The following is a 15,572-nucleotide window of genomic DNA, read 5'->3' as shown; positions in this document are numbered from 1 at the left end:
CTTTAGTTGTATATTTGTCTGTTGTACTAATTTGACTATTGCTGTGCTGTTTCATATCTTGTATAAAACTATACATAGCATCATGTACATATAGTTATATACATAGAAAACATATATAGCCATAATATATTTTGATATTTGGTAGTGCATAGTGCCCACCTGATTTGATTTTTTTCTTTAGAAGTTTTTTATATTTTCAATGTAAATTTTACAGTTAGCTTGTGAAGTTTCATGAACAATTGAGCTAGATTTGTATTCAAATTCTAATGAGTCTGTGTTTTGAGGGTAAAGACATCTCTAAAACATCTCTGAGTATGTTATGCCTTTCTGTTTCATTAGGTCTTTAATATGTTTAAATAATTTATATGTATATTGTGTTAGATTTATCCTCAATACATTATATTTTGTTGATATTCTAAGTGTTATTATTTTCCCAATTGGATTTGCTGTTTTTGCTGGGTTATAGCAACGTGCTTTAATGTAGTATATTGATTTTATATCTATCCATCATGATAAACTCTTATTTATTCTATTAATTTATCTGTACATCCTTCTGAATTTGGTACATAGGTGATGACATTATCTTGGGATAATGCCATTTTAAATTTTTCTCATAAAATACTTCTACATCTAATTTTTTCCTGGTCTTATTGTCCTAGCCTGGCTAGGAAAAATAATGAAAGGGACCATCCTTGTCTTAGCTGATTTTAAAGGACATGTATTTACATTTCATTCATGTGTATGATACTTGCTGTAGCTTTTTATAGGTGCCCTTTGTCAGCTAAATGTATTTCCAGTTTGATAAGATATTTCATAAAAAAATGGATAAGATCATATTCTTCAATTCCTGTTTTATATGTTTGAGTATATTAACATTGTTACTGTTCTATTTGGGATATTTCCAATATTTGTATTATCTTATACAGTAGTTTGTTATTTATCTCTTGGTGGCTTGCTTTCTCTTTTGTGCACTGGATTTTGGGTTGAGAATTCATGTGTCCTGAGCACCACTTATGGAAAATTTTTGAGGCCTGTATTTAAACTGTTTTCTACAGAGAATATTGCTTTTTCCTCTGTTAGGCATTTAAGGAGCCAGTCACCCTAGACGTACTTTACACTAAATTTTCGACTTGACATGTCTTATACTCTACAGGGAGTGCTAATCCAGCCCCAAATCTACATGAGAGAAATTTGTGATAGGAATTCTCAGAAATCATTTTCTTTCCTGTAACTGTTCTTTCTTGCCCCATCACCCTGCGTCAAGATCGGACTGGAATAGCAGGATCAGCTTTTTGTTTATTTGTGTCCTCTTTTACACCTGAGTGGGTCAGCCTTTCACTGCCATATTTTTATGACAGGAGGGTGTCACTAATGTGAGTTCCCATACCAAATAGGGGCCTCGCCTTTGTATCCAGACTCCTAGGATTGGTAAAATCCAACATAAGGTAAAATCAGATTCAATACTTTCAGAGAGTAGCAGGTCAGGGCACCCTGCCCCATAGAGTAGCAGTTTTTGTTACTTTCAGACTTCCAATTTGTGTTTTTTATATTGCTACAAGCTTTGCCATGCTGGAAATGACATATGATCACATTCTATCCAGCTTCTGGCAATTTTAAATGTTTAATACTAGGAGGGGTTTTTCTACACCTCTGGCACGGTTGAAGGTAGGGCATAACATGTCACCAGCTTTCTTTGCATCAAAATCGGTCATCTTGAAAATGTATCTTACTCTTTTCCCTCTTGTCCCTTCATTTCAGCCTTTTCTTTCTTTATAATTTTGCAATACCATTTTTGTGGAGGAAATGTCTTCTTGTTTCATATTAAATATGTTAAAAACATTTTGTAACATTTTCTCCCTTTTGCTGTAGCCAGTCATTTAAATAATATATTCATCTTCAAGTTTTATTTTTAAATGTGCTCTTTTTTTCTTCTTGTTCTAGTGCATATTTGAGTATTCGCTTAACTTCCCCACCCCACCCCCAACTGCTGATCTCTTAACTGTGTGAAGTTCTGATTTGATTTGAAGTGATGCTACCCAGCACACATATATATAGTTTGTAAATACTTCACTAGTTGTCTTCCTGATTTCTAATTGGATGCATTTCTAATTGGATGCCAAGGTGCAGAGTATGTCTATGGTCACAGCACGTGACTTGCCCTGAGCTTCAGAGTCCTTTTGACATCCACAAAGAACAGTTGAAGAGTTTGCAAAACCAGTATGTTCACAAATATGAAACAGCATTAACAGATGGAACATTTGTGAACTTCACCTAATTACTGATACACCCCACCCCCATCCATGTAAATGTACAGTAGCTGGTTGCACTAAATGTGGAAATAGTCTCAATATCTGTTCTAGGCTACAGAATGTTGATTTCTTTAGACCAGGAAGAAAGTATCATTTATTGCACAAAAGAACATGCCTTAAGCTAATGTTTCATTGTGTTGTATAAAAACTTAAAAATGTATCCAAATTCTTTTATTTTTAATTTTTTTAATGTTTATTTATTTTTGAGAGAGAGAGAGAGAGAGAGAGCAAGCAGAGGAGGAGCAGAGAGAGAGGGACATACAGAATTGGAAGCAATAATCTCCAATCAGCACAGAGCCCGACGCAGGGCTCGAACTCACCAGCCGTGAAATCGTGACCTGAGCCAAAGGTGGACGCTTAACCAACTGAGCCACCCAGGAGCCCCCCAATTTATCCAAATTCTTAACTCTAACTCTGAAACAAGTGGGAACTGGGCATAAGATATTAATTGCCACCGAACCACTTTTAAGTGTTTGAGAAACTGAATGAACAATGATCTCATGGCTGTAAGAGCAGAGCAGTGAATCTTAAACATGAAACACAGAGTATACTAAATAAACCTTTATCCTCTTTCATTTTATCTATAAAACCCATAATTGCTTATGTCCCCAGCACTATGGTGGCTTTTTCTTTTCTTTTCTTTTCTTTTTTTTTTTTTTTGGTTTTGTTTTTATTTGCTTGTTTTTCTTGCACGGCTGTTACCTGTACTGTGTAGCAGTAAGCAGACAGGCTGCATGAACACTGAGACTTCATTACATTCACTATGAATCAAAAGCTCTTATTTCAGACAATATATGAACAAACTCACTTTGAGTGCAGCCTCATTCTTCAGGATTATTTATTGTGATTGTTTTATCTATTCACCGAGAATCCTAATTTTCTTGGTTCTTCCCTGTATTTCACTGTCAGCCATTCTGACAGCTAGCACCTGTGCATATTCTGGTTATTCAAGTCTCTCCCTTATGAAACACAGCGATCCTGTCTCCTTACCCTTCAGACTAGACTATCTTCCTGAAAGTCTCTGGAGTTTACACAGTTTACTGAAAATAATTAAATTCTGTTTTGATTTACATGGAGTCAGGATAAAATAATAAAATAACCACAGACCTAGAATCAGGATTTCAGGATTCCATTCTGAGTACTTCTATAAATCCTATGATCTAATTTCCAAAGCTATCTGAATCCAAAAGCACATAGCCATAAGATGGGTGAATCAGGGAGATTTTTCAATTATTGTCAGCTACAGAATTCCGTGAGCTTATTCATTCATTCATTCAAACAGACATTTATTATCAGGCACTGTGCTAGGTGTTAGGAGTAATAATAATGTACATTAAGCCTTGTCATGTATTAACTGGGTTAATCCTAATACTCCCCATTTAATAGTTGGAGATACTGACATACACAAAACTTAATAATTTGACCAAGCTCACACAGTAGTAATAAGTGGCAGAGCTAGGATTCAAATCAAGGGTAACCAGTCCCAGAGATTATCCTTGTAACCACTGTGCTGCACTACCCGCAGCACAAAGTTGAGTAAGAGGAGTTTCCCTCCGCAAAGAGCTCACAGGCCACAGAGAAAGGTAGATACATAGACATAGTACTGTGACAAATGCGACACACCAATACTTACAATACGAAAGTTGTTTGCCTTGACCTACCCACTTTGTTGTTTTACATGTAACACTTAATCCTCAGAACAAATCTTCAAGGCAGGTATAATTATCTTGTATTTTTATGTAAGGAAACTGCCCCAGGGAGGTTAACTAATTTTTCAAACACTCCAAAGTGACTGAGCTGGGATTAGAAATCATGTTTGTGTAATTCTAAATCCTATTTTTGTTACCCTCTGTCACGCTCCATTGCATAAACAGAATCCTTACTTTAAAATTCTCTAAAGTTCATTTCTCTATTGTTATACTTATTCTTTCCACAAAATTAAAATTTTATTTTTTTTAAATGTTTTTATTTATCTTTGAGAGACAGAACACGAGTGAGAGAGGGGCAGAGAGACAGGAGGCAGAATCTGAAGCAGGCTCCAGGCTCTGAGCTGTCAGCATAGAGCCTGTCGCGGAGCTGGAACTCACAAACTGCAAGATCATGACCTGAGCCAAAGTCGGATGGTTAACCAACTGAGCCACCCAGGTGCTCCCACAAAATTAAAATTTTAAAGTAAAAAAAAAAAAAAAAAAAGCTTGCCCAAATTTGACAACAGTGTAAGAGAGAACAAAATTATCATCCTTCATAACTTCTCAAAGAATTCACAAAGTAAAATAATGAGATTATCTAGAATCATTTGACCCTGAAGCCGAACAGTTGCCTTTAGCCTTTGCTTTTTGCCTGCCAGGAATTGAATCCATACAGTCCCCAAAATTTGGATACTTGGATCAGAGAAATACATCAGAACCTAAGAATTAGGGGATGTCATAGCGATAATTCCCTTATTTTACAAAAAGGGGCATCAACAGCTATAAGTTTATATTCTTTGTTCAAAGTTGTACGATTAGTTAAGTAATTGAGTTAAAAATAGAATTCAGGTCTTCTGCCTTTCTGTCTCATACTCATTGCCCTGTAATCTCCAAACATATATGTAAATTTTCAAAAAAATTATACATGTATAGGTAATAAAATATAGACTGAATAATTGAGTATGGGGAGTGTTATTCAGGAATCTGTATGTTTAAAATGTTTCAATGATGATGAAATATGATTCATTGATAATTCCCATCATACACATGAGAAGTTCTTTCAAAAATTGGTTTATTAGCATTATGTGTATGGGTAGAAATAAGGGGAAAGAGAGGGGAGGAAACGAAAAAGTAAAAACAAAGATAATGAGAAAGAGCAGTAATGGGTGAATGATGATGAGAAAGGGAGAGAGAATGAACACGAAAGAGAAGACGAGAACGAGTGGGTTCAGGAGGCAGAGCACATTCCAATGGGCAAAGGAAGTGTCCCTGGAATTTGGTCCCTATGTTCCATATGTATCTCCCATGACTCTGCTACATACTGCCTTTATGTATCCTATTTATGCCATCCTAATTACTCCTCACAATCACTCCCTTCACACGCATACACACACACACACATACACAAAACATACAAATATGTCGAATGACAGACTTAAGAATATTTGACAATTCCTGCAAAGTGGATTTTAATGATATAGAAAAGACCCAAGAACCTTAACAATGTTGCTCCCATTCTATGGATGGTTTTCAGTGTTTGGTTAAAAAGAATTGAATTACATAAATTATTTTGCTTGAATTTGCTCATGAAGTATCCATATCAGCTCATGCTGATAAAGTTGGACTTCAGGTAAATACAGGTCTATAAACTGTAGGTTTGTGCAAGGTTTGAACTTTCAAGATCAGCTTGAAGGATATATTCAGAAGAAGCCACCCTGTAGTTTTCAGAGTTTGGCTTTTGGGGTGGGTATTCCCAGAACGTGAATCTAGACGAGTACGTCGGAGAAATACCCACATAAGTGTGCGACTTACAGATTTGTTTCTTTCCTGGTGTTTGCCATGGATCGTTTTCAACCTAGAGCATTTACATCCTATTAGAAATTGCTTTCTTACAGGTGGCTGATAGTCAAACTCTATTATACCTATTATTGTATGTATATAGAAATATATTTTTTGAAGTGATAAATGCCAACTTAGAAATAACTGTACCTATTATTTTATGTATATAGAAATATATTTTTTGAAGTGATAAAATGCCAACTTAGAAATAACTGTAAACAAAACAAAATAAACAGACTCCCATCTAGCAAAAACTTTTGCTCATGTATTAAAACAAGGGAATTGTTTCATCTTTCACTTTCAAAAAAAAAAGAGGAATAATAAAAATAGGCACAGTTGCTTACTGCAGACGCATTTTTATTTTCCATGAACAAAAGGGTAAAAGATCATTCATAGACCCTTAACACTAAAATTCCTTTCAATACTAAGATAAAAGTATGGGAGAATACATTTAAGTTAAATTGGGAAGCACACTTACTAAGTAAAAATAGCCTCATTAAGTAAAAATAGCCTTGGCACACTAGTCATTTATTGAAGTGTATGTCTAAGATTTAAAACAAAGGACCAATTATGCCTCCTTCAATAGAAGAAATCATGTATTCCTTAAGTGCATGTTTAATAACACAGTTTTACTTGAACTGAGGAATTATATAAACCACAAAATTAAATCTGAACTTTTTATGCCATGGAAGTCCCTAGGTGAAAAGAACAGGTTTAATTCTTATACTTTTATGTTATTCTACTGAAGAGAAATGTTTTATTTAAAAATATGGTTTTTTTAAAAAGAATAAAATAAAAATATGTTTTCTGGGTGATTATCCATAGGTTTCTAATATTTAATGTTTGATACTTGATTTGAAGGATTTTTCCTTCAAATATCTTAGCTCCTCTTAAATTTCTTTTAGCTGGAGTTATTATCATTTTAAGCCTTTATTTTTCCCTTGCTATGACAAAATAGAAATAATCCAAGTAAACTCCATAGATGTAGGAAATAAAAATATTTAAATAAATATCTTAATATTCATATATGTATCTCTTAATAGTTCCATCATCTCGAAGTTATTCTTTGATGGTAAAGCTGGATCTATGTCAACCTATGAAAATTCATAAACTCCTATCTAATGGGGCCTTGACTTCTTCCTTCTTAGATACCCACCCTCCTTTATGTTTTCTTTGATGGTCTCCAGCTCACTGCAGCCAACAGACCAAGAAGCACCTTGTCCCTGAATCCTACGGTGCTAAGCAAATGAGGCTACTCTGTGTGAGACTCCTCTTTCTTTGATTTTCTTTAAAAAAATCTGTCAAATTCAATTTTATTCTCAGATTCCATCAGGGTCAAGTCCTCTTAGAAGCCTTCCATGATACCCTAGGGTTGTATTTGGTGACTTTATGATAACTCGTGTAGTACTCAATGATTGGTTTATCAAAGCACTTGCCACACTATTACAAACTATGTGTCTCTCTTGTCTTTCTGCTTTCCTTGAAGACCAGTATCCCAGGCTTTAAAACCTTGATGGTGTCATGGTAAGCCATAAGTAAATAGGTAAATAAATACATATATTAATGCAGATTTATTGAAGTGCTTCATTGTTACTCTAGAAATGGCATACAAACTAGTACTTTATTTAACAGACGACAACAATTGTTTTTTATACTCTGAATTATTTCAGATAAATGTTAATTAGCTTATAATAAAACATAAAGTACAGGATAGTAGCCTAAATCATAAACAAATGTGAAAGATGAGGTAAATGTAAAGTAAAGGTAAGGGCATAAAGTGGAGACAGAAATAAAAACTAATGTGATAATTATGAATTCAAATAACACTCATTTTTCTTCTGGTCCCACAATAGTACCTTATCCATTCCAACTCTGAATGCTGGGATATCCTCTTTATTTGAGGTAATATCTACATGTCTGTCATCTGCAATTTTTTATAGTCTTACATCCAGGATGTCTGCCTAATTTCCAAGGTTTTGTTGAAAACTTATGAATACACCAAGAAAACTGGCCATTTCCCTAGAAAGCCTCCTCCTCCTCCTCCCTCTCTCCCCAGTGGCCCCCTCATTTCAAACTTTGATACAATTGTACTAAGTTATACTAATTGGTACATTCTTTCCCACATGTTTAGAGCTAGTTATATTGGAAGATAAAGTGCACATTTGCATAAATGAATATGTATAAGATGCAAAATAATGCACAAATATGTGCCTATGATTTATTGGATGAAAACTTAGTGCACAGTACACCCAAAAATATCTTTAATGTTTGACCATAGGAATAATACTAAATTCTATTTTACTATAAATTGTGTGTGCAAAATAATTTCTGATACCAGATAAATAATCAATATAAAATGACTGTCATGAGTGAAAATTGAAATAATGTCTACGCTTCTTTTTACCTAAATCTGGTTAACTCTATATTTTTTTTTCTGGTTAATTAATACCTCCTTTTGTTCGTGTCTGTTCTGTTCTTGAAAATGAACAAAGGTACTAAATATTTTAATCTCCTCAAACCTCAATATTCTTATCTGTAAAACAAATGGAATTAGTGTTTCCCCTCTTTGGGTGAAAGTACTATATAAATGTCAGATTATCTGTATTAAATCTACCTGAAAACTTTGTTTAAAAAATGGTATTGGAAGTAAATTCCTCAACTTACTATTTACTTACTGTCTTGGGAGAAAAAAAATATAATTGTTCCACAAATATAATATTTTCTTCTTTTGTCTAGTAGAATGACTCACTGGGAAAACATTAATCACTTAAATTCATTCAATCAACTACTAGTTTTTGGAGTCCCTCCTATGGACCAGGTGCTGCTGTATGTGACAAAAACCCATCATTTTACAAAGGAAAGGAGAATCCTTTACATTGTAAAGTAAGTACATACAGAGAGAGAGAGAGAGAGAGAGAGAGAGAGATTTTTTCAACTACCTACAGTGAGCCAGACACCATAGATGTATATCACTTCATTTAATATTTACCCAAACCCTGATAATCATATAGTACTGCCCTAAACTACAGAATTGGAAACTGAGACTCAGAGGTAAATTGGTTTCTCAAGATCTGAAATCCCAGTAAATTATACAGCAGGCATTAAAATAAGAAATATCTGAGTATAAGGCCTATATTTTCAAAACAGTTACTACTAACTGAAAGAATACACATAAATAATGGTTGTAGAACAAACAGCTTCTGTCACAAGATCAGAGAACCCTACCCCTTTTACGGATGGCTTTCATTTTGAAGGGTTAGGTCTTTCAGGCTTTCCTGATTTCTAATATCTGGGATTCTGCTTCTCCATAGAGATCTACGTTACTTTATTAGTCTATGATATTTTCTAAATTTTCCAGATTTCTAGATTTAGCTTGCAATGAGTCAACATTGCTGATTTTCTACACTCTAGTCTCTCCTTTCCAAACCAGATCTTCATAGGTTTCTGTTTTTCCCAATTAAGTTGAATCTATGAGCTTTCTGGAACTCATTCATTCTTCTAGTTTTTAATTAACAATAAAAAATACGGGACTAGAGTCTTCTAGGCTGCTCCTAGGAATGGAATAAAGATGCAATTAAAACAGAGAATCTGTTCAACTCTAATCCACTAGTTCCCTCTGGCTTAGCTAATCAACCGGTTTAAAATTTTTTCTTGTTTTGTGTGTGTATGTGTTTTAATATCTCCAGGTCTGGTTATGATAAGGGTCATAATTCCTTTTTATCAGTTTAGGTTTTTTTTAATTTGACAAGAAATATGTATACATACATATATATGTATATACACACACACAAGGAAATTTATATATAGATAAATTTATATGTCAATACAAAAAAAAAATAAACGAAAATACAGTTAAAGACAAGGAGAATAATCGCCCACAAAATCTCCCTACCCAGAAACAAGCTTTTGGGTAGAATCCTAATATCCTAAAAATTTCTTCCTATCTATAGACTTTCTGTAAGTAATTCAAAATTTACTGATTTATTCAATTAATTGACTAATTCAATGTATAAAGTAAGTTAATTTTGCTAATCATTTCACTAAATTGTTGTTTAATCAAATTGAACAGAAGTCCGCATCAAAGTGCTATAGGTACAAAGTATGTGAGGTGTGGCAAATACGTTACTTATTGTATGTGTGTGATACATATAGTGTGATATATATGGTGATATACATATAGTAATATATACATAGTAAATGTGGCAGACATTTTAGATAAATAGTAAAATATGAAACGTTTCTAACTTGAAGAGAACCTAAATCCCTTTCTCAAATTAACTTACCACATAACTGAATCTACCAGAGCTTATGAAAATTTATTACATTTCATCTTGAGCCCCATTTGGGAAAAGGGACAAAGTTTCTCTTCAAATTATAACTCACAAAGCTACTGCAATTCTATATGCACATCATATTGATTAATAACAGTGAAAAGAAGCGCTGCCTTCAACCTGGCACGATTCTATCTTCAGGGAATCCTCAGGTTCAGGAGATGTGCGGTTTCGTGCTGGTAACATAGACCACTGTGCTCAATTTGGGGATTTGACAAACTAAAGTTTATTCAGTAGGCTTTGGCTAATTTCCTTTGGGAAATCAGCTCAGTAAAATCCATAGATAGTGCTCAAATTTTGACTTTTAAAGGGACAAATTCACAAAATTAACACTTTCCAAACCTCTTCATAACCAGAAACGTATGTGGGTATGCCCTGACAGACCTATACGACTTAGAAATCGCTGGTATATGTGTGACATAACTGTTCCAAAGTAAGGCAAAACTTAGGTCTTGAACAGAACTCTGAACACAACTCATCTCTTACATAAACTCTTGGTCCCACAGATGTACATCGAATTGATCAATCAGTATTAAACACAATTTTTCATAGCACATTTAGGAAAAGGTAAGCTCTCAAAGGTATAATTTAGAAAGGAACAGAAGACAAAACTGATTGTTGAAAATCGTTAAAAAGTCTTTTGAGTCCATTTTTAAAAAAGATATGAGCTATGTTAATATTATGTTGGCACCAATATTTCCATTTATGACCGTACTTTAACTGAAATTAATTCTTTAAGAAGATAGTCTGTAGTTATAACTTAAAAAACACCTCCTTAACTTTTTTTTTCCTACTTTCTTCTTTTCCTTCCTGTTCTCCTTCTAAAATTAAATTAACGGTGATTAACAAAGTCTTCTTCCCTACCTATTATAACGGCAGCAAGCAAACTTCTGCCCTTTGCTGCAGAGGGAGAAATTCTTCCGTGTCTATTCTTCCGTGTCTGCACCCCACAAACCTACTGAAGCATCCTTTTTGGCTGATGGAACATCTCTAAGCCTCTGCTTCAAACTTTCTTGCTCCTGTCCCGTGTTGAAAAACAATTCTCCATAAGTTACTTGTGTTTCTGCACATCTTGGAAGCAGAGACAATGAATGCTTTTGTTCTTGAGTATCTTTTCAAGAATGCTTGTACAGTGAACAATCGTGAAAGACAGAAGTAGTTCTCCCTATGGAGCAAACAGCAGGTTTGTTTACAGTCCAGGATAATAAAGATAATTTCTCCCTCTGCAGCAAAGGGCAGAGGTTTGCTTGCTGCCATTATAAAAAAATCAAGTTTCCTAAGCTCAGGAAACTGAAGCTCAGGGAGCTTCAGCTATGACATAAACCCACTGCGTGTGTACGTGTCACCTGGCCGTCATCATATCACCCTGTAGTAACTGGAGCATGGGGAACTAATGCAAAAAATGACAATACTCTGGCTACTGTTATTACTGTGAGTAATAAACTGCCCTTTGTTTTCTGCCAGCGTCCGTGAAATTGTGGCCGATTTTTCACAGTTCTTGACATCTTGTTTCCCCAGTTTCTGTCCTTCTGCTTTATAAGATCTTCTCCACCCAGATCCCTTAGATGATGACTCATTTGGTTGGTATATCTTTCTTTCAATTCAGTTTCTCTCCACATTTCTGCCGCCTTAGTTGACCTTTCTGTCTAAGGTTCCCACTTCTCCAGGAAAAAAGAAGATCTGATTTAATGATAAGTGAGAATAAATTAAAGGCAGAGGGACAAAAAGGATGAAAGAGAAAGTACGAATACAAAGGAAAGTGTAGGTTATACATGGACTATGGGCCCATGAGAACCCATACGACAGCTGGGTTTTCAATTCTACTCCAATTTGAGACATCACTGTAGAGACCAATTATGTCTGGGGGCTGTGGAGCTGCATTACTGGGTGGGGTGCCCGTTCAGATAAATACAGTTAGTGATAAAATAATCATTATTTCTTCCTTCAGAGAGTTCCAGAGGAATGAGCAGTAGCTCTACATGTAGAAATTTACTAAATGTAGATTTCCAAGTCATGTACCCCACAGATTTTGATTCAGTTGAGTTGAGTGGGGCCCCCAAATTTTTCATTTTCAGTGAGTTTTTTGGTGAATCTGCTAAAGTTTGTCTACAGAACATTCTATGAGAAACTCTGCCCCAGACACTGCCTCTTGATCTGGTATTACGCCTATTTTCTCAGTCTCAAAGAGATAGTTCAACCCCAAATATATAGATTAGTCAGTGACAAATGTTAGTTGATGGCAGTGATTTGCCCTGGCAGACACTCAATTGCCAGGTGTGTTTTGATAGTTATTTTTTGGCTCATGAAATTGAAAGATTCACATTAATATGAAAAAAAACCTGCTTAAAGTGTTTTAGATTATATTTGGAATGATTCCTTCTTTTAATGAGGTATACATTATTAGCAATGGCTATATCCAGAAGAGTGTATACATAGAATAAAAAAAAAAAAAAAAGGAAGCTGTAACTTATCAATACCTTTGGTAAATACTATTATGCCAAAAGTATTTTATTTGAGTAATTTAAATAATGTAAAAATTTTTGAAGGACTAAGGGGGTATTTTAGAAACGTACAGCCTATTTCAGTTATTACTATTGAGATCATAAGATATAAAATAGGATATTAGTGAAAAATATCTTAATCATTGTTTGAGATGCATTTAGAGAGGGTGTACCATGGCATTGGTAGTTCTGCAGGTATTTCTTAATATCCTAACTTCCTACTAATGATACACTCGGGAACATTCTTTATTCATTTTCTCAATATTTTTCAAACGAAATAGAATTAAATGACCCAAGTAATCGAAGTATCAAAGCACTAGCTCTTCTCTTTGAGTACAGACCAACATACTTAATTTCCATTGGGTTTGATTGGGAGTTTCTTGCTTCAATTTAACCAGAATACACCCAGGTGAAGCTCACGAGAAAGAAGAAAATGCCATGTGTCTACAGTACTCTAGATATAAAGGTACCATACTTTACAATGCCAGAGACTACCATGATATTGGAAATGTTTCCATCTGTACATCAAACTGAATTATCGTGGGATTATTTGGGACAACTAATGTTACATAAAACAATTTGGTCAATCTTCTAACATGTCCACAGTTTCACTGTCAATAGGTGGTCTTTATCAATAACAGCACCTCTTAAAAAAACAGCAACATAAATTTCAGACAGTGTATTTCAGATGTTTATCTTTTCTTGAAAGTTATGCTGATAAAAGATGACAGGACTTACAGTTTACGACAACTTTTACTTTTTTCACGTCTGGGAATGACACATCATTTTCCGCACTGCATTCGTATTCTCCAGCCTGGTCCCTTGTAATTCCATAAATGTCCAAATATTGTCCATTTTCAAATGGTTTTGCTACAAGAAAAAAAGTACAGCATGTTTAATTATAGCCGCCTGAGGCTTCATTCAAATAAAATAACAATCTCATGTCTTCCTATTAGATACTGCTGACAAAACAATCCCAAGTGAAACTGGGGAATTATTAAACCCTTTGTTCTCCTATGTTCAGAGGAAACGTCAGAGAAAAAAGCAGAAACTGAACAAGGGATACTATAACAACTGTTTCCCCAGAACAGGATATACATGTGTTCTTTTTAATTGATTGTGGTCTCCTAACCTCGTCACACATCAAATAGAGCTCTGCACATTTCTGTAATTGAGTTCAACAACCTTCTAGCAGTGTAGATGAAATTCACTAATATGGCTTGGTACATATTGACTTTTATACAGTGTAAGCTAGCATCTTGACACTTAACCTAACTAAATGTTGCTTTTCTTTTGGGGAAATTTCATACTCATTCCCAAGGTTTCAAGCCAGATGGCTTGATAAGAGTATAGAAATACCTTAAACCATTGCCACATTTCAGTTTCCCAAAATTACTATTTTTTTACGAGAGGCACACTGCATATGCTATATATAACTGATATGATAAACCTCAGAAACAAGATATGATTCTCAAACTAAGGGTTAGGTAGTTATAAAAACTAAATTAGCTTTATTTTTTAATATTCTAGGAAAAACATACTTATTTGACTAAAAATAGCACTAGAGTAAAAATATAAAGACATAATCACAGATAAATATGCAAATGAATGAAATTTGAAAAAAAAATACTCTTTTTTTGAAATAATAGAATTTGTATTTGTTTGAAAGCAGAGACTCTTCAGGCAGGAAGGATCCTGATTATCAGAGATACGCAGGGGAAGAATGGGCCTCTGTGAATTTCCAGAGGGGGGTCTCTTCTCCCTCCTTACACAGGTCTTGAAAAATCACATTTCACTGCATACCAAAGAGAATTGGAAAATCCCATTAAATGGTCTGTTTTGAAAAGTCAACCTTATTTTTGTTTCCACCTTACTCTCTTGCCAAAACTACTATAAAGCTGTAGAAGTTAGAAAACTAGTAAGAAGATTCAGTTTTATAGGAATAAAGTATTATGAAACTTAGGTATGGTGCTCCAAATCAAAAATCTTTATCAATTAACAAAAATGTTTTTCCTGTGGGCTTCCTTCTCTGGGCCTATATTAGTCACTAATCTGCTTGCCATCAGGTAAATATGACTTGGTTAATTGAAACCTGTAGTGTTTAGAATACATATGATTAAGTAATTTCTCCATTTATCTGGCTGACCCTAAGTTGTACACAGGAAAGAGTTATACTTCTAAGATGATAGTTGGCTGATATGCTATTTCAGGTATGCCGAGGTGAGTTTACAAAAGCAGCATGTGTCTTCGAATCCATATTCTTAAAATCTGATTTTATAAGTATTTTTTAGCTCAACCTAATGCCCTTGTATGACTCCATCCACTAATATAATATTTTCTATTCCTTCCTTTTTATCTTATTTTCACCCTTACAATGAAGATAATCTAGGTTTAAATGTGTCTATAAAAACTATTGAAACATAGGGAGGACAAAATCCTTATTCACATTCAAGAATTTTTTTCTTTTTTTTAAAGCTTTTTTAATCTTTATTTTTGAGAGAGAGAGAGGGAGATGGAGGGAGACAGAGTGTGAGTGGGGGAGGGGAGAGAGAGAGGGAGACACAGAATCGGAAGCAGGCTCCAGGCTCTGAGCTGTCAGCACAGAGCCTGACGCGGGGCCTGAACTCACGAACTGCAAGATCATGACCTGAGCTGAAGTCAGACACTTAACCGACTGAGCCACCCAGGCGCCCCCCATTCAAGAATTTTTAAAGTATAACTTGCATTATAAGTAAGGGATATTAAATGAAAATTAAAGTATGGGTAAAATTGATATATTATACCATAATTAAATAACTTAGTTGGCCAGTAAAAAATGAAGACAATCATTTATAAAAAGGTAAAAAAAAATTGTGAAACTTTTTAAAAACAAATTTAAAAGGGTCTAACTTATTTTCAATATTA

The 15,572-nt window shown here is 34.5% G+C and overlaps 1 protein-coding gene across 5 annotated transcripts in view; it reads right to left on the bottom strand.

Annotated features, from left to right (window-relative positions):
- NEGR1 (neuronal growth regulator 1) overlaps positions 1–15,572 on the bottom strand; it is an 841,086-nt gene that overhangs the window by 263,454 nt on the left and 562,060 nt on the right. For all 5 annotated transcript variants that reach the window (XM_049618497.1, XM_049618499.1, XM_049618494.1 and 2 more), the window contains exon 4: positions 13,407–13,538. In XM_049618497.1, coding sequence (XP_049474454.1) covers positions 13,407–13,538 — 132 coding nt within the window. The remainder of the gene's footprint in view (positions 1–13,406; positions 13,539–15,572) is intronic.

The sequence above is a fragment of the Panthera uncia genome (assembly GCF_023721935.1).
Source record: "Panthera uncia isolate 11264 chromosome C1 unlocalized genomic scaffold, Puncia_PCG_1.0 HiC_scaffold_4, whole genome shotgun sequence".
Taxonomy (NCBI): Eukaryota; Metazoa; Chordata; class Mammalia; order Carnivora; family Felidae; genus Panthera; species Panthera uncia.
Note: the sequence above shows the minus strand (reverse complement) of the source record. Positions and strands in the feature narration are given on the sequence as shown.